General features: G+C 37.7%; 1 protein-coding gene across 2 annotated transcripts; it reads right to left on the bottom strand.

Moving 5' to 3' along the window:
- Positions 1 to 224: 224 nt before the first annotated feature.
- vgll2b (vestigial-like family member 2b) lies at positions 225 to 20,060 on the bottom strand. Of its 2 annotated transcripts, none has more exons than XM_083544919.1 (4): positions 19,811 to 20,021; positions 19,179 to 19,479; positions 15,891 to 16,307; positions 225 to 298 (listed from the first exon to the last, which is right to left on the bottom strand). In XM_083544919.1, exons 1-4 carry the CDS (start codon positions 19,895 to 19,897, stop codon positions 240 to 242), a joined length of 864 nt encoding a protein of 287 aa, XP_083401045.1. In that variant the 5' UTR covers positions 19,898 to 20,021; the 3' UTR covers positions 225 to 239. The 2 variants fall into 2 exon arrangements, with proteins under 2 accessions (XP_083401045.1, XP_083401046.1); XM_083544920.1 differs by lacking the exon at positions 225 to 298 and adding an exon at positions 11,074 to 12,963 and having other exon boundaries at positions 19,811 to 20,060.
- Positions 20,061 to 20,308: the final 248 nt, after the last annotated feature.

The following is a 20,308-nucleotide window of genomic DNA, read 5'->3' as shown; positions in this document are numbered from 1 at the left end:
AGGGAACCTCATCCTGAACACCAAATGTCCAATCATAACATTTTCATCATTGTTGACGTGTGTAGTGTTACAGTAGGTGCCTAATTGCAAAACTGTTCATGCAACCTGTGGTCCTGAGCCATTGTTCTGTAGCAGACTGTTGATATGAATTACAGTCCAAATCCATCCTCAAATATCTTGAGTTGCTCAGTAACTTCATGGATCTTTAGGCAGTTCAGGTGGAACTATCTCCAGCTGTGTCATCCACTTGAAGAGAACTCCATCCAGAGGTAGGGTATCAGGATGAATCTAGAAGATCCTAGGAGGAGAAACGGACAGGAACACAACTTTGTGGTTCCTAACATCCAAAAGTAGCTATTACTACTACCACCTGTTATAGTGTCATATTTATATTAATATATTACAGTTTTTCTCAGTTGCTTTGGAGAATTTTCTCGAATCATTCCTAATATTTTCAAACCAGTAAGTGCTTTCTCAAAACTATTTGTACAAACAAAACAGGATTTCTTGCAAAAGCCTGAATTTTTCTGAGATTGAGAGGGGCCTCAAATCAGTCAGCTGAAAATATTTGGTTTTACTTGATCTAAAATGATTTACTTTTATTGTTTCCATATATTATATAATAATGTTTTTCCTATTTTGTGACATGATCCTATTTGTTAAATGAAGATCCCTTTATTGCGAGATTTGTTTACTACTTTGTCTGGTTTTTTTCCTTATTTGATCTTTGTTTGATTCTGGCATGTTGAAGAGGCTGTGATGGTTAATGCAGTATTGAGGTGTACAATTTGATTTGTATTTGAGGAAATAAAACCCCACACATCAACAGTTTTTTTTTCACTAACACGTGTCTCTGTGTTGAGGACTAGTGCATCTTTAAACCTACGTTGAATATGATTCAATTACTCAATTACTGTTAATATCAGATACGCGAAAAAACCTTTACTCAAGTCATGGAGCATGTTTTGCAGTAGGGTATCTATAATTTTGCCTCAGGTCCTCTTTACACCGCTGATTTTTAATTTGCAAGCATAGCATATTGGGAACCAGAACCACCTACAGCCAGGTCATTATATACTGGCATTCCTCTTGTACAGATGTATAGATTCTACCTATGAGGGAAAAACATTTAAAAAGTGCTTTACATGTTATTGTGTGCTATTAAAGCTTGTAAAAATTTGAGCAAAGAAGCATCACATGCTAGAATAAGTGCTAGACATTGGTAGACATTGACTTGGTTTATTTAATAATTCGTAAATAATAAAAAGATTTGCATGTCTCTAATTGTCCATTTGGTGGACAAATTCCTCAAGCAGTTCATATAATGTCTGTGTCCGTGTTCCTGCAGTACAAATATGTGAATGATGTTCCACGTCTTGGATCCATTTATGGAAGAATAGTTTTTTTTACTGTTCCTGAAATTAATACCAAGAAATGTAGCGACATTTCTTAAAAAAATGTCATACTGGAGGATTCTGTAAAATTAATCATGTGTATTGAGCTCCCTTTCTCGAGGGGAATGGGTCATCAATCACTCATATTATATGACAGATTTATTTGTGTATATATATATATATATTATTAAAATATAAAACATTTAATATTTGGAAACCAGGATGTGGAAATTGAGATTGCACAATGTAGCACAAAAAAATGTTTACGAAAATATCCAGTTGCTGGTTCCTTTTGGGGAAGGTGGAAGCAAAGTTGTTAAGGCTCTGGGTTATTAATTGAATGGTCAGTGTTCAAGCCCCGGTATAGCCAAGCTGCCAGTCTTGGGGCCCCTGAGCGTGGCCCTTAACCCTTAGTGCTCCAGGGGCTGTGTGTCATGTCTGACCCAAGTTTTGCTAGAAATCTCTGGGAGATGTAAAGTATTTTTTTTTACTGTACATATAATGAATAAAGGCTCTTCTTCTTTTTTATCTTTGTGTGTTTGTAGTTTCACCATTTTCCATTCCCAACTAAAGTTACTCATATGCACATTGTGGTTGTTTCATCAAGTTCATATTAAAAAAATCCTCATAGATTTTTTGGTAAGTTGGAAAACACATCTGTGACTTTTCATTGTACCAAAGAACTTGGGTCCTGTTTTTTGGAATGTTTCCTAGGAGGTTCCCTGGGTGATTCTCTTGGAGGTTCCCTGGGTGATTCTCTAGGAGGTTCCCTGGGTGGTTCCCTCGGAGGATTCCCTGGACGACATTCCAAGGGTGGTGTTGTGCTGCATAACATCTATGCAGTTCAAAATATACAGTAATAAACCAAGCAACTTGCTGCATGTACAACAGCTGATTAATAAGGAATCAATCCCTATTCCTATTATTATATTGAAGTCATTTACATTCATTTCAAAATGGAAATATGGCATATATGTTTAATCAGGAGTTTCATGTGGTTAGCAGGATTTTTTTATGGCCTTCAATTCATCTACCAGGAAGTGTTCAAGTCAACTGTGATCACATAAAGTTACTCTACACTCTGAATTCTGACTCAGTAACAGATTGTAGAACAGAATGTATTTCAGTTTCATTTAAAGGGTTTGACAATTATTCATACTTCCTGTTTTTCTTCCTTTTGCGAACTCCCGAACAGGTTATTTACTGATTATTGTTCACACATCAAACACAAAACAAACAAAAAAAAAGCACAACCTCTGCTTATTGTGGGGAGAGAACTTTAAAGCCAGGAATACAAATAGGCACTGAGTTAAAACTATATATATATATATATATATATATATATATATATATATATATATATATATATATATATATATATATATATATATATATATATATATAAACATAAATTCTACTGATTCACAAATTAATCTTTTTTCTTTTCTTTCTGTTTGGAAAAATGTACCTCCTTTTTTCTTCCAATACTAACGCATTGTTTGTGATTGAGCTTACAACACATAATTGTCAAATATTGTAAACGTAATAAATATCACTGATAGATAAAGTGTTTATACAGTATAATCGAATGAATATACTGGAGATGTCCTTTAAAAACACGAAGAGGGGCTTTGTGAGGGTTTTTCTTCTTATAATACAGATAATAAATACCTGAGAAAGTCTAAAATAAAACATGTGGATGAACTTGTGTAATAACTACTGCCTGTAATGTTGTTATGACCCTGCTGTATAACTGGAAATAAACTGACATCTGTTATGTCACATGATGCGGTTATGTCACACTCATATATGTCTCATGATGCAGGGTTCAAGTAGATGTCTCTTTATTAAATATACCCATTTAGTAAATCATAAACCTGGAAACTGAATATTGGACCATGAGAGAAACAGAGAATGGATCAGTTGGATTTGGATTTTACAGGCTTTGTCTCAATTTAGCAGGTTTTATGTTTACATCTAAGGCAGACACCTTGGTGTTGCTGGGATTTGAACTGATGACCATTAACCTTTAGACTACCACTTCCCAGGTTTTTATAGAGTGTCCAATTCCGGTTCGGTTCAACACAATTGAGTGTTTTTTTATAATTCACTTTGTACCAAAGCAGCTTGAAAGAAAGAAATAGATTCTAAATAAACTTTCTTTCAGCTTCTCCCATTAGGGGTCGCCACAGCGGACCATCCGCATGTTTGATTTGGCACATGTTTTTACGATGGATGCCCTTTCTAACGCAACCCTTCCCATTTATCCGGGCTTGGGACCGGCACTAAGGCTTGTGCAACCCTAATGGCAGGGGTCGGTTCCCTGACTGGGAAACGAACCCGGGCCGCAGCGGTGAGAGCGCCGCATCCTAACCACTAGACCATAAATACATTCTAAATATACATTTTAATTTAAGAAATTAGTCCCTTTAAGATTTATCCCTAATAATCGAGCCAGAGGTGATGGTGGTGAGGGAAAAACTCATTGGAATGGTACGAGGAAGAGGAGGAACCAGAATCAACAGGGAACCCGTCCTCATCCTCAACACCTAATGTCCATTCATTAAACTTCCATCATTGTTGAGGTTATCAATTGTTCACTGATGCAGACTAAAACTCTTAATGGCTAATTGTAATTCTGAGGCAGGGTAGTAAGCTATTTATAATAATTACAGTCCAAATCCATGTTCAAGGTAGAGCTAAGAGAAGTCTTAGACTTTATCCGCTTGCATTTCTGTGGTCATGTGGTCGTCTGCTGAGAGCTGACATTTTGCTCCACAGCGCAATGACATTACACTTGTCTTACAAAATTCCTGGGAAATAAAACCGGGTGACTCATCATAGTTGTGAAGACTGGGCAAAGACATGAATCATGAGTCAGTTGCATTTCACATGGAGACATGTCTCCATGCATGAGATTGCTACAATCTCACTACACTAATGACGCCCATCACGAATACACTGTAGGGACAAACGTTTGCGGGACAAACTGTAGGGACAAACATTTGCGGGACAAACTGTAGGGTTTGCGGACACCTGACCATAAGATTTGTATGGGCTCCTTTTTTGAACATCTTATTCCACATTTAGTCTCTATTTATTCAGTTACAATGAGTTCCACACTTCTGAGAAGATGTTCCAATAGATCTTGTGGAGATTTATGACCATTCAAGGTGCCACAAGGGTGTTATTAAAGTCAGGTACTGATGTAAGGTGAGGTGAGGAGGTTCCTGGGGTGCAGTGTTCACATTCATCATGTTTAATAGTGTTGGAGCTCTATAGCAGAAGTACTTTCACTCCAACCCATGTAAAGCAGATCTTAATGGAAAAATTCATGCTGCCGTATCCAAAGGTACAGTAGCATGAAATACAATCGTGGTGTCTAAAAAAAAACCTATATATGGCTGGAGAAGTCAGGTGACCTAATACTTTTGACCATATAGTGTACTGTTTTGATAAAAAAAATAAAAATAAATGCCATTTATTGTTCCCTGTAATGACCATGAGCGGTGATCATTTTCACAAAAAAACAAGCAAAACAAAAGTTACCTTACAATTTTAATACAATTTAAAAAAACAAAACGTCGAACAAATATTTAATGCACTTTGATGGAGAAAGACTAACTTCACCACCACTGCATCTCTCAGACAAACCACCTGGGTACGTCATCCTGTTTGTTTAAGCAGTTAAAAGTGTTTGCAAAGGCCTTTATGAAGTGACAGAGCAGATAGGCATCATAGACACAATACACACACACACACACACACACACACACACACACACACACACACACACACACACACACACACACACACACACACAGCCTAAATTCAAAATGTATGAAATATATACATCGAATATATATAGCCTTGAATTTATAGCTAATTATATTATATAGAAATAAATTATAATAAAAATTATAACAGCAATAATAAATATTAATATTTAACAATTGCCAATTTATCATCAACTACTACTACTACTACTACTACTACTAATAATAATAATAATTAAAATAAAATACACTGAATCATTTTATTATCTTTTTTTGCAGATCAAATAACTTATTGTGTATAGACTTAGAGCATGTGTGTGTGTGTGTGTGTGTGTGTGTGTGTGTGTGTGTATATTTTGCACTTAAACAAATATGTGTATTTACATATACAAGACATTAAATTAAAATACATGGAATCATATCTTATCTTTTTTTGCAGATCAAATAACTTATTATGTATAGACACACTTAGAGCATGCGTGTGTGTGTGTGTGTGTGTGTGTGTGTGTGTGTGTGTGTGTGTGTGTGTGTGTGTGGTGTGTGTGGTGTGTATATATCTTGCAATTAAACAATCTGTGTATTTACTTATACAAGAAGAAGTTAAAGCAATTTAAAGGTCGATTTGGAGCCACTGTGGTTGTTTACTGTTCTCAGGGTGGAAAGTCCATTATGACAGTACATATTTTCCTCGTATGGCATTATAATACAGTAATAATTCGTTTTATATCAAAAGGGAACCCTACAAATAATTTACTCATGGGGGAAAAAGTGCATAACCCTACACTGTCACATTTTATGCTTAGATGGTTTCAGTGTGCTGTTTAAAACCAGTAAGTCACCTAAGTCTTTTCTTTCGGTTTCTGGGAAAGAGTTTCTAATTACGTCAAACATCCTGTTTGTTTCCCCTTCTGCCACAAAGAAGTCTCGTTCTTAGCATCGAGAGTACAGACGATTTTTCTTTACATGCGTGTCTGTGTTATTCAAAGTTGGTATCACTGCTTTTTCTCTACACTTGCAGCTCAAAATCCTTCACTCAGTATCAATTAGTGTGGTTTTGACTCCTAGATTTAAGAATGACATTTAAAGTATTAAACTAAAAGGAAAGATTTTTCACCAAATCAAACACTGACTGTAGAAACTCATCTAAATCATGAGCCATGTCTGAAATGGCTCACTCATTCATTTATATATTCATTTATTCGTTCACTAATCCCTATACAAGTGCATGGAGGTTGAATTCAGAAGAAGGGAATGAAAACGAGTGAATTTGATGTGAACATTGATGTGAATATCATGCATCAGAGAGGAGAAGCTGAGGAGGAGAACATTACACCCACCCCTGCTTATCATATAATCAGTAGTGTGTTTATATTTACTACTATATTTCTTACATCAAATAAATTAAATATATATAAAAACAAAAATTCAATATTACCTTTATGAAAAAACAAGAAAATAAACAGGAATAAACAAGTTAAATTTTATTGTGAAGGACGTCTTTAGATGGCGCTATAATAACATTTTGCATTCATTCGAACTTCCAAACCTGTTCCAGCATGGCGATGCCCCTGTGCACAAAGCCATCTCAATGAGGATCTGCTTAACATGGTTTGCAGAAGAAGATCTTGCTATAGAGCTCTGATCTCATCCCTACTGAACATCTGAAGGATGAATGTGAATGCTGACTGCACCCCAGGCCTCCTCACCCTCACCTACATCAGTACCTGAATTAACTAACACTCTTGTGAGGGATGAACACATATGTCCACAAGCTCACTCCAAAATCTAGTGGAACATCTTCCAGAGTGGAGGGAGAGCAAATAAGAGCAAACTGGGACTAAATGTGGAATGCGATGCCTCAGAAAGCACATACCATACTGATGACCACAGATTTTATATATATAGATAGATACAGTACAAACCAAAAGTTTGGACACACCTTCTTATTCAAAGAGTTTTCTTTATTTTCATGACTATGAAAATTGTAGAGTCACACTGAAGGCATCAAGGGCTATTTGACCAAGAAGGAGAGTGATGGGGTGCTGCGCCAGATGACCTGGCCTCCACAGTCACCGGACCTGAACCCAATCGAGACGGTTTAGGGGTGAGCTGGACCGCAGAGTGAAGGCAAAAGGGCCAACAAGTGCCAAGCATCTCTCGGGAAACTCCTTCAAGACTGTTGGAAGACCATTTCAGGTGACTACCTCTTGAAGCTCATCAAGAGAATGCCAAGAGTGTGCAAAGCAGTAATCTAAGCAAAAGGTGGCTACTTTGAAGAACCTACAATATGACATTTTTCAGTTGTTTCACACTTTTTTGTTATGTATATAATTCCATATATAATTCCACATGTGTTCATTCATAGTTTTGATGCCTCCAGTGTAAATCTACAATTTTCATAGTCATGAAAATAAAGAAAACTCTTTGAATGAGAAGGTGTGTCCAAACTTTTGGTCTGTACTGTATATATATATATATATATTATATATAATAAAATATATATATATATATATTTTAACATTAAAACCTAGCTAACATTCAGAGATTAGCATAACACCGAGGCTAGCATGCAACAATATTATTTCTGATACTTTAGCTATCATTATATAAATAAATTTCCAATTTTGAGACATTAAGGGTAATGCTTGGGTTTCAATAACACAAGTCTGAGAGCAAGTGAAAGTAACGAAACCGCTCTCAGATACGAGAGGGGGGGGGAGTGAGAGACCACCACAATATCACACAGGAAAACCAATCTTTCACATATGGCTTTATCCTGCTACCAAAGCCTTAACCAGGAACTGGAGCTGTGACCTCTAATCTTACTCATATTCAATCGTGTTGTTTTTTTTTTTTTTTTATGGCTGCACATAAAATTAACACTTTTTGGACGTTTTACAGTGTTTGGTGTTCTGTCAGGTGATGATGCATGCGCCTTTATTTGTTCGGCTATTAACCTGTGGGAAACGCTGGGTCAGCAATCATGTGCACATGTGTACATTTTACAGGAAATACGAATTATGGGGAAATAGTGACTATATTTAAAAAATAAAAATAATAAATCTTTATAAATATACTTAACTATACACTATGTAAAGTATATACCTGACTTTTCCAGCCTTTATCTGGTTCTTCTGGATGGAAACTAAATACAGACCCTGTAGACACTATATATTTGAAAGATGAGAAATGGGATTCGGTTGGATTGAATGTCAGGGAAATTTTGGATTAACTACTAAATTGCCATAAACAGAGGAAAGGCAAGTGCACTTTATGGACCAAAGTATTGGGGCACCTGACTTAGCTAATGGCGTTTTTCCCACAAATTGTTACCACAAAGTTGGTGTCAGACAATCGTCTAGGATTTCGTTGAAATGTTTCCTTCACTTGAACTAGGCAAACCGAAACTTGTTCCAGCATGACAATGCTCCTGTGTACAAAGCCAGCTTTATGAAGATCTGTCTAACATGAGTTTGGTGTGGAAGATCTGCTATAATGCTCAAACTCTATTGAACAACTTTGGCATGGTTTGTAATGCTGACTGCCTCCCAGGCCTCCTTACATCAGTACCTAATAAGTACTGGACAAGGACTGGACAAGGACTGGAGCACACTGAGTGAATCTGGTTTTGAAGGAACATATAAATTAAGGTCATCAGCATAGAATTAAAATGAGATATTGCATTTTCTTATTACATTACCCAAAGGTATATAGGGAGAACAACACCAGGTCAAGACTCATATCAGGCCCCTATATGTATTTGCCTCACAGATATAATAAATATATGAATAGAAAGCTTGAGATTTCTACGTTTAAATAAAACTTTCACATCGAAAACAAATCTTCTCTGATTATGTAATCAGTATGAAAGTTAGAAGAAGTAGAGTTTCTCCGGTATCACCTCATTAACCGTCCGTGTGGAAACATAGCAAAGGTTCCGTTTGGTCTATCTATTCACACCTACATCGTATTCAACGTCATTAGTTGGAAAAACTTCAAAATGTACACTGTTTTTCTCACCCATGGCTGTGAATATTTTTCTCAAGGCAACACCTGAAATTGAGCGTTTTAGGGATGGGAAGGAAATTTCTCTCTCTGTGTCTTACCTACAATCGTACTTGAGACAATTTTAGATGCGACATAAGAGCACTCGAGAGAATTTTTTACTTTATATTTGACACCCAGATTTCCATCTGACGTAGTCATATTGAAAGCCACGATGTTCTCAACAAGTTTCCTGTAAACCTTTTCTAAAAAGAGCTATACTCACACCCAAATGCCGATCTCTGCCTCGCCTTTTAAAAAATATAATATATTATATTATATCCCTTACGCTGACCACCAGGTTGAGAATATTTGAAGGACTTATGAAAGAAAAAAAGACAGACAGACAGACAGACAGACAGACAGACAGACAGACAGACAGACAGACAGACAGACAGACAGACAGATAGATAGATAGATAGATAGATAGATAGATAGATAGATAGATAGATAGATAGATAGATAGATAGATAGATAGATAGATAGATAGATAGATAGATTATGTGAATGTGTCCATGGAATGACCTGCCCAGTCACTGCACCACTCTGGGATGAACTGGATCACAAGGTCAGGAGGAAATCACCAACTAGCGAACATGCACGTGTCTCCAAGCAACCATAAGATTTCCACAGTATAATGCATATATGCCTCGCATGAGCAAATTGAGCTCTTTAAAGACATGTTGATAGTTGGGTCTGTCATGTAGAACATGGGAGACACCCACAGGCCACTGCAGTAACAGGCATAGTTTTACAATAAAGTAATAATAAACAATAAGTACTATGACCAATAGAGGGCAGTGTTTTCACTTAAACTAGTTTGAAAGAACAAGATTATTCAGATTTTATTCTACCGAACAAAAGATTTCGATTCTAGCCATAATTTACCAGTTGCATAGCTACATCAATTGTGAATTGTGTGTGTGTGTGTGTGTGTGTGTGTGTGTGTGTGTATTAATTGTTTGCATCCGATGAAAATGGTGCCACTGGCAACCTATTGCAATAATAATGTAACCAAATTACCCTGTGATTTTACATTTATAGCATCTCGACAGACTCCCTTATTCAAAGCAACTTACATTTCTCTCAGTAATACATCTGAGCAGCTATGAGCTTAAGGGTCTTGCTCAGGGGCCCAGCTTTGTGTGGCAGCTTGATGTGGCGGGGATTTAAACTTTCAGAGCTAAAGCCCAAAGCCTTAACCACTAAGCTACAAACTCCCCAGTCAACAAATCATTCATTTAAATTAATTCCATTTTATTAACATAAATGATATGGACAAAAGTATTGGGGCGCCAGACTTTTCCAGCTATTTGTGCTTCTTCTAGAGAACATATTTGGATGCGGTAGCCTGAAATTTTTCCTTCACTTGAACTAAGAAATCCAAAACCTGCTCACAATCACAATATCCCTGTGCACAAAGCCAGCTCCATGAAGATATGCTTTATATCTTGAACGGTCTGCTCTAGAGCTCTGACCTCAACCCTATTGAACACTTTGGGGATGAATTGGAAGGCTGCCCGCACCCTATTAAATGTACAGCTTTCTGAACCTTCATCATGCAGGTCAAGCCACTCATTCCATAAACCCAGTAGAGCAAATATAATACACACACACACACACACACACACACACACACACACACACACACAAACACACACACACACACACACACACACACTTGCTCAACTTCTCACTACATACCAATGCTTCACCGGTATTCGCACGCTCTAATACTTGGCAACCCGGTACATTCAGTTCAGTTTGTGTTACAGAACACTAAAGCACGTTTTTAATTAAATCTGTTTATCTGAGGAAAAAAAAAGAAATGAACATTAATTCTATTAGAGCAGACTGAAAAAAAAAAAGATTTTATTGATGTGCATTTAAATAAATAAAATCAAAATACAACAAAGATATTAATATTCCAACTATAAAGTTCATATTTCAAACATAATAGCTTTAAAAACTTCTACTAATTCACATATTTTATTTCATTCTGTTTCTTTTTTTATTATTTCATTTTGCAGAATGATTGTTTTTCTCTCAAATCTAATGATTTTGCTTAAAACAATTAAGTAGCATTCCTGATGAATATAGAATAAAAAAAACAAATGTAGAAAATGACATACACAATACAGGCAAAAGTTTGTGGACACCTGACCATAAGATTGGTATGTGCTTCTTTTTGAACATCCCATTCCACAGTTAGTCTCCATTCCTTTTTATTATAAGCTCCACTCTTCTGGAAAGATGTTCCACAAGATTTTGTGAAGATTCATTCAGCCACAAGGTTGTGTGTATAACGTCCGGTCCTGATGTAGATGAGGATGAGGAGGCATAGGGTACAGTCAGCGTTCACATTCATCCCCAAAAGGTACTCAATAGGTCTTCCAGTCCAACCTATGGAAAGCATATCTTCATGGAGCTGGAACAGGTTTTGGGTAGTTCAAGTGAAGGGAAAATTACATGCTACTGCGTCAAAAGACGTCCAATACAATTGTGTGCCTTCAACTTTGTGGTAACGTTTGAGAAAAGAAGCACATATGGCTGGAAAAATCAGGTGTCCCAATACTTTTTTGTTTATATAGTATATTTATATATGATTCACAATTACTGTGGTATTGCTTATGCATTTTTTACTTTTTCCATTGATATTTATCCTGCGTAAAAAATCATAAAAAAAATATTCCAGGAACATGAAATCATAAATGACTAATGAAAAAAAAAACATTTAACAGCAAAACGAATGAAATAAAACATGTGAATTCATAGACAGTCAATAATTATACGTGAAAAATTGTCCTATACAAACGTACATGAATACAAACAAATTCTATATACATCATTTCCCAACTAACACGTCACTATAGGGATAAAGGTTTGTAGACACCTGACCATAGGGTCGGTTTGTGCGTTTTGGAACATCCCATTCCACATTTAGTCCTCGTTTGCTCTTATAATAAGCCCCACTCTTCTGGGAAGATGTTTCACATGATTTTGTGAGATTCTTTCAGCCACAAGGGTGTAAGTAAAGTCGGGTACTGATGTAAAGGAGGAACCGCGTATGACTGAGAAAGTCAGGTGTCCCAATACTTTTGTCTGTATAGTGTACTTTAGTGTGAAAGGTCTCTGTATTGTACGTACACGTCTACAAATCACTGGCCTTTCGAGTGGAAAAAAAAAGAGACATTCAAATTTAATAACAAATTCAATTAATAGGAAAAAAAAAACTTCCTTCATCCTTTATTCATTTCGCGCTTGTTAATTCTTTCCATCCTGCATCGCCGCTGTTCGCTCTCTCAAGCCTCTCAAGTCAAGTGACCGTCCTTTTTATTAGACCACACACACACACACACACACACACACACACACACACACACACACACACACACACACACACACACACACACACACACACACACACACATTAAAAAAAAAAAGAAAGAAAAAACACACACAGAAGAGATTCTGCAAAACGAATATACAGAGAATGGATGGATTAGAGGGGAAAGACAGATGCACAAAGCTTTGGATCCCTCTCGTTTTCCTTCTGTTGTCTCTCCATCCTCTTTTTATCTCCATGGTGCACAGATGAACCTGGCAAGGCCGAGGGGGTGTGATAGAGAGGAGCTCGGTGACAATGGGGGTCGCTCTTCAGCTCTCCAGTGCTTTAATTGGACGAGTTGATGATCGCGATGGTCGTTAAAACCAGTAGAGCTCCTTCCCTTTCTTATGTGACTGCAGCCCTGGAGCGCAAAGCGGACACGAGGCACAAAAGACAAGACAATAAGGATACAGGAAGACACGGGTCTCCATGGATGCTGGCGACAATGAGCACAAAACACGAGTTCGAGCTGGTTTCAGACCTGTTCTTCATTATGTTCTCGTGGTGGTTAATAGCAAATAAAACGACATCGATGGCAGATGAAATAAGATCAAACATTCAGGTTATAGTCATAATTTAAATAAATGTAATAATAATTTAAATAAATTAAAAAAGGTTTTTAGACCAAAGAAAGGTTCCTGACACTATAATAATCTCAAATCTGATCATTTCCCAATTTCTTTTTTTTTTTTTTTAGATCTAGCTCTAGAACTCATGCTACATCATCTACTATATGGACAAATTGGGGCACCTGACTCTTCCAGACATCTCCAAACTGTGAGCATGGAGTTTGGAGGCACGCAATTGTGTAGTACGATGGCGTTTTAGTGCCACGTTAAAAAATGTTTTAAAGAAATGCAAAATTATGAGGATAAAGTCATAGCAATAGGAGAAAAAGTCAAAATATTTGGCGCAAAAAGTCATAGCAGTACGTGAACAAAGTTGAAACTACGAAATATTTCGGGAATTAAAGTCGTAGCAGTACGAGACTAAAGTGGTAATATTTTAACGAATAAAACGTAAGAATTAAGTCGAAATATTTTGAGAATAAAGTAAAAGCTATACGAGAATAAATTCGAAATTACAAGAATATAGTCAAAATGACGAGATAAAGCCGTGAGGTTTCGAGAAAAAAGTCGTCGCAGTAGAAGAATAAAGTCGAAATTACGAGAAGTCAAAATATTTTGAAAATCTTCATAGCAAAATGAGAATAAAGTCGAAATTACGAGAATAAAATCTAAATTGTGTATAAAGTCAACATATTTGAAAAAGTGGTAATATTTTGGGAATAAAGTCGTAGCAATGCGAGATGGTAATGTGATATTTTGAGAAAAATCACAGAATTGTGAGTAACGTTTCGCTGTTTCTCATCAAATTTATTTGGAAATTTGAATAAATCTTACTTTAAGTTCAGATTTAGCAATAAGGAAATTCTTTGTCTTTTAGTGCATCAGCAATGATAATGATCAAAGAAATCGACCCAGTAGGAGTCGAACACCATCGCGCTCGACACTTTTTTCTCGTAATTCCAACTTGATTCTCGTACTGCTACGACTTTATTCTCAAAATATTACGACATTATGCTCGTAATTTCGAAATGATTCTCGTATTGCTACCACTATATTTAGCAAATTTGACTTTATTCTCAAAATATTATGACTTTATTCTCGTAATTTCAACTTGATTCCCGTACTGCTACGACTTTATTCTTTAAATAAAACTATTCTCGTAATTTCTAATTGATTCTCGTATTGCTACCACTGTATTCTTGCGAGTTTGACCTTATTCTCAAAATATAACGACTTTATTCTAATATTGCTACCACATTCATCTTGTAATCTTAGATTTAGAATTTTTGCATTTATTAGCCTGAAATTTTCCCTTCACTTGGACAACAGGACCTGAAAGCTGTACACCATGACATTACCCCTGTGTTTTCAAAACTAGCTCCATGAAAATATGCTTCTCATGGTTTGGAGTAGAAGATCTCCTGCTATAGAGCTCCAAACCCTGTTGATTTAATAAATGTGAATGCTGACTGCACCCCAGGAACCTCATCACCTCACCGACATCAGTACCTGACTAACACCCTTGTAGCTGAATGAATCTCCACAAATCTCTATAAAATCTAGTGGAACATCCTCCCAGAAGAGTGGAGGGTATTATAAGTGTAAATGGAGACTAAACATGGAATGGGAAGTTCAAAAAAGAAGCACATCTAAACCTAATTGTCCAAATTGTCTTGCTCCCAGTGACACTAATAGGATCGTAACTGTATATGAAAAAATTATTCATAACGAACAGATGGGATTTAAAGAGATATAAATATAGATACGAAAACGAGGTGCACCACTCAATTTCTTTTCCACCAATAAGACTGTACAGGGTATCGGACTGCCAAGATCTGACAAGATGCAACCGAAATGTCAGCAACCAAATATCAAACACACAAGACAACAAAGTGACACGGTGTGAATTTTCCAGCATCCTTAGTAACTGCCTGGTCAGGATTTCTAGTTGAGACCAATAAGTGATGGACACTGTATAGAGAAAAGTCTGTCACCTGACCATGAGATTGGTATGTGCTTCTTTTTGAACATCCCATTCCACATTTAGTGCCCATTTTCTCCTATAATACCCTTCACCCCTCTGGGAAGATGTTCCACAAAATTCTGTGGAGATTCATGGACACTCAAGCAGCAATAAAGGTGTACTAATGTAGCTGAGGAGGTTCCTGGGGTTCAGTCAAGTGTTCACATTCATTCCAAAGGTGGTCAAAAGAGTTGCTCTATAACACGAGATCTTCCACTCCAACCTATGGAAAGCATATCTTCAGGGAGATGACTTTCTATGAACTTTGTGTCATGCTGGAGCAGGTTTGGGTCTTGTAGTTAAAGTAAAGGGATAAGCTCATGTTTCCGCCTCCAAAACCTATAACGTCCACTCTTCTGAAATGATGATCCACTAGATTGTGTGAAGATTTGTGAAGATTCATTCAGGCACAAGGGTGTTAGTAAAATCAGGTAAGTAAGGTGAGGAGGTCTACAGGTGTTCAATAGGGTTTGGAGCACTATAGGAGGAGATATTTCACTCCAAACCCATGTAAAGCATATCTTCATGGAACCACCTTTGTGCACTTTGTCATGCTGGAGCAGATTTGGGGAAGAAGCACATATGGCACATGGAGAAGTCAGGTGTTCCAATACTTTTGCCCATATAGTGTAGCTGAAGTATTCACAAGACAATTCCAGAACCTAATCTCCGAAGCCCAATGTGAACTGCTCTTACCTGGGTCCATATTCAGAGCAAGTGCCATGTCTCCTGGTGGTATCAGTCCAGGCCACGTGGGTGTAGGTTCCAGTTTTGCTACATCATAATGGCCTGGCAGGCTGGGGGGCAAATGGGGTGGCCGGACAGCAGGCATGAGCAGGGGGTTATAATGCGCCTCCAACCCCGGCGCCGAGTAGAGTTCGTGGAGGGACCGCGGGGGTCCATACACCTGACTTTGGGTGTATCCCCAAGAATCAGAGGGGTGCGCGTGAGGATGGGGATGAGGTAAACCGGCATGTAAAGCTTGGGCGTAGGGGTCCACGGAGTACGCCGGTGTCCCTGTTGGGTCACAATGAGGTCGACTGGGAGGTGACAGGTAATTACTGTCCCAGAAGGATGGAGGGAAGTTTCTCCGACTGTTTGGAGATGTTGGTTCTAAACAGAGAGACGGAGACAGAGAAGGAATTTTAGTCTTACCGAAGGGAAAGCCAAAGGTACAGACATGAATCAAAATCATTGCTTCATTTTAATGCAAGTGATTAATAATAGCAGGATTCAAATGACAAAGACATTTTTCAGAAATGTTACCTAATTGGCTTTTCCTGTGTGTGTGTTTTTAAATCTGTAAATTTAAACCAAATCTGTTACTGAGTAACTAAAAAATAATACAAATGGAAGAAAAATAATGTCACTAATGTTCCATTTTTTTTTTACTTTTAATACTTGATTTTATTTTTTCGCTGCAAAAGTGCAGAATTCACATAGACTCAAGTCATGAACTATAATGGGGTTCTTTTTCTTTCTTTAAAGGCGTTTCCCTCAATTAAAATCTAGTTTGTGGTTTATATCCAATTGCCTTTTTTTTTTTTTTTTTATATATATATATTTTCAATTATAAAATAACTATTTTTTACTTGAGTAGATTTTTTGACCAGTAACTTTACATATACTTAAGTAACATTTTATTAAAAGTGACAAAAGTAAAAAAAAAAAAGTAAAGTAATCTTTTACTTGAGTAGAATATTTTATTACTCTTTCCACATCTGCTGATTTGGATTGCGTATAGCAACAGGAGGTATAACCTCGATATCTGTGCAACATTGCCACATTTTCAAAACCTGACACTGCAAAAAATAAGCGTCTAAATATTAGAAATAAATGCATGATTTAAAAGGATACAGAGTAGAAACAAGTCAAATAATCTGCCAGTGCTGTAAGATCATTACACTTAGTGAGATTTCTTGAAATAAAAAAACATATCCAGGCTTTTAAAAAAGACCAAAAAAGTCTTAAAATGAACATTAAAACTTCCAAGCAGTCGATTAAAACTTAAAACTAGCATAAAAAAAACAATAATCTTTTTAAACAGGTTGCTTTTCTTCAATTTGTATAAAAAGATCTTGAAACCAGAGCTACTAAAACGAGAGAGTTCCTCTTAATTTAAGTATCTCCATCATTATCTAATTCTGTCTTGAAACAAGACCGAGCATTTAAACTAAAAACCAGATCACTAGTAAAATCAGAATCACACTTACACACAGTCAATTATTTATTCAAATGAAGACGTTCTTGTAACACGCAGTAGTTACAGTGCAAAAAACATGAGCTTCTTCTCAAAATACTGAAACTCATTGCAAAGTAAAACATTACTGAGTGCATCTTGAAAGATGTTTCGCAAACACGTTCTCATAAAAATAAGAACCGTATAGAGTCTTTTATCATTTGTTATTCGGTTGTAAATAAACACCAATAAATAGGTGTTTTCGTAAATCAAGCATCTGGAATAAATAATACTAACGAACAAGACCTAATTGCGATTATCGAGCATTTTTACCTTAATCCTAGTTATTACCGCTAAAATAAAAATCTTGAGCAATACAAGGCCTCATGGTCTTCAAGGTCTTTGATGGTAATTAAGGTCAATTTGCAGGAACAAAATCATTAACTCAAAGCTTTACTAAGTATCTTCAAACAATCAGAATAATCTTCTGCTCTTGCATAGTATTTTATTCTTAAAATACGATCCATCCTAATTTTTTTTTTTCTATAAAATGTATACACTTTTGTATAAACGAAGCACCAGAATCTACATAAATTACTTTATCAGTAAAGTATGGATTTCATTACGGGGAAACAGCAGACGGGGGGTTCAGCCAGGCAGCTGATGGTCAGTAGCATTAGGCTTCTCAATGAAGTCATGCAGGTCACATGATTGCACCTCATTTCTGTCGGGTTGGATCATACAGTGTTGCATGTACCTCAAAAGGTTCTTATAATAGATCGGGGGAAACAAACAGAGAGGGATTGCGGTGACGGGGGAACGTGACACCGTCAGACACCACATGAATGCCTGGAAAAAGTAAGACAGAGGACAGAGGGTAGGAAGTAAGACAAGAGTAACGGAGAGACAAGGGGTTTGTCCCTCTTCTTTACATAGAGAACTATATAAGGTAGCAGTTTCATTACGGTTGCAATACGGAGCAAGGACAAGGACGTTAAATCACCTCCTGTGATGAAATCTCTCACTCTTAAGTTGAGTACAACACCCCCCCCCCCATTTCTATATAGCACCTCTCCTCTTCTTTTGCTGCCCCCTCTCTATTCGTGTCTACCAGTTGTTTTCGCTAGCCTCCTGTCAGCCCTTGTAGAATGTCAGGGGGCATTTTATGTTTTTAGCCATTACATTTATATTTAGAATTCTTCCGAAAAAAGACACCGGTGATGTCGTCTGATTCAGAGCAGGGAGCGTCAGCCATAAATCTCAGCGAGGGGATAGCTCGGCCCGACTGAGCTGTTTGAAGCCGATACAGCCTCGAGCCTCGGAGCTTACCACCAAATTTAAACATAGTATCTGTTGGGAGGCAGGAAGTCACATTGAAAGAGTAGAGCCGAGAAGGCAGATGAGGCCGACAGAATCGGTTACGGTGGACAATACCATTTCCCTGGTCTCTCGAACAGAGAATGAGAGACGATAGCAGTGGTATCGTCGTAAAGGCCAATTCCCAGGGGTCAAAGAGGGATCAGTGATTGTCCTCCATGCATGAACATGTGCACAATTGCACAATTTGGGATTCGGCTCTTATGCAATGGCGGCTTCGAGGTCCAGCAATGCAAACTGGAGAACTGCTGAAATCCTCCAGAATGAAACACGTTCAATAAATGAGTTAAATATACTTTCCTGGACTCCTTTAGCAAAGTACACAGGTGTCTTCAAACCAGCTTATTAAACACAATTCTGTTTGTTAGAAATGTTTGGGAAACTGTTACACATGTACATATGAAAGAATATTTCTTCTTAATGCTCACCTGTGCTCGGCTGGTTGGCTCTCCTCTTGCTCTCCATGGCAGTACAGGTGCTGAGAGCTCTGGAGAAGTGCTCGTCCACCACACTGCTGATGTCCCCTTGGTAGTAGGTAAAAAGGACGCATCGAGAGCTCAGGTACTCGGCTTCCCCAACCTGTTTCTCCTTCTGTCCAGCCGATGAGTACGCAGACGAGGACAGACTCCCTGTCACTAGGTTCCCTCCTATAACTGGGACCTCCTCTGATCCAGAGGCGTCCATTAGGTTCCTGTGCAGAGACGCTGGACTGCTGACACGAGTGGGAGTCTGGAAGAGGGTTGAATGGGAGAGAGCCTTTGCCAAACAATGTCGTAATAGCCAAACCCATCAATGTGCATGTGTGCATGACTGACACCTAAGCAGTGCTTTTTTTTTTAAGTGTTCTGAACGTATAGTATTTTGCACAACACAGAATATGAATGAAACCTATATTGCGCAACAACAACAAAAAAATGCGTAAAGGCGCAAATCGTGCGCTTTTGGGGGTTTCTATGGTGCGCACTTGGTCAAGCAACCTTGTTTCAAAAAAACAAAAGAACTATACAAGCCAGCGAATTTCCAAATGATTTAGAGTCAGCAGAAGTGCACAAATACTCACCGGGAAATTGCTCAGAAACGCGGCGGCTCCAGGTGCGTGTGGTGCGTAATGGCCGTAAAGCGGGCGCATCACGTCCGGGCAACTCATGATAAACGCCGCCCGAGGCGAAAGCTCTGATCTGCCTCTCCTGCCTTCCCTCGATCTCAGGTTTAAGAGGAAAAAACAATCGACTAAACCTGGTAGATCCGTACAGCCTTCCCTGTTTCTCTGCGCCTTTCTTACTTTCTTTCTTTCTTTTTATTTATTTATTAATTTTGTCCTGGCTTCCAGGTGATGCAGTCCGGCTTGAAGACACACAGACTTGGAACCAACCCGCTCCATTCTTGAGGGATGTCCATCATTTGCTTCTGGCCAATCACAGTCATACAGGGGTGTGTTTTTAAAGAAGAGGTGGGCTTTTAAACAAGGGGGTTTATGCATCTCTGGTCTGCTACACTTATCTAAAGTCTGAAAGGAGGAACATTCTGCTCACAAACACACATCAGACACCACTATATC

Source organism: Silurus aristotelis (genome assembly GCF_946808225.1).
Source record: "Silurus aristotelis genome assembly, chromosome: 6".
NCBI classification, from domain to species: domain Eukaryota; kingdom Metazoa; phylum Chordata; class Actinopteri; order Siluriformes; family Siluridae; genus Silurus; species Silurus aristotelis.
Note: the sequence above shows the minus strand (reverse complement) of the source record. Positions and strands in the feature narration are given on the sequence as shown.

Bases quoted from the DNA above. Each gene is read 5' to 3' on its own strand.
- vgll2b (XM_083544919.1), bottom strand. From the start codon at position 19,897: ATGAGTTGCCCGGACGTGATGCGCCCGCTTTACGGCCATTACGCACCA. The intron at 19,480-19,810 runs GTGAGTATTTGT...ACCCTCTTCCAG, and splicing joins CGTTTCTGAGCAATTTCCCG to ACTCCCACTCGTGTCAGCAG. The intron at 16,308-19,178 runs GTGAGCATTAAG...CTCTCTGTTTAG, and splicing joins AGCCAACCAGCCGAGCACAG to AACCAACATCTCCAAACAGT.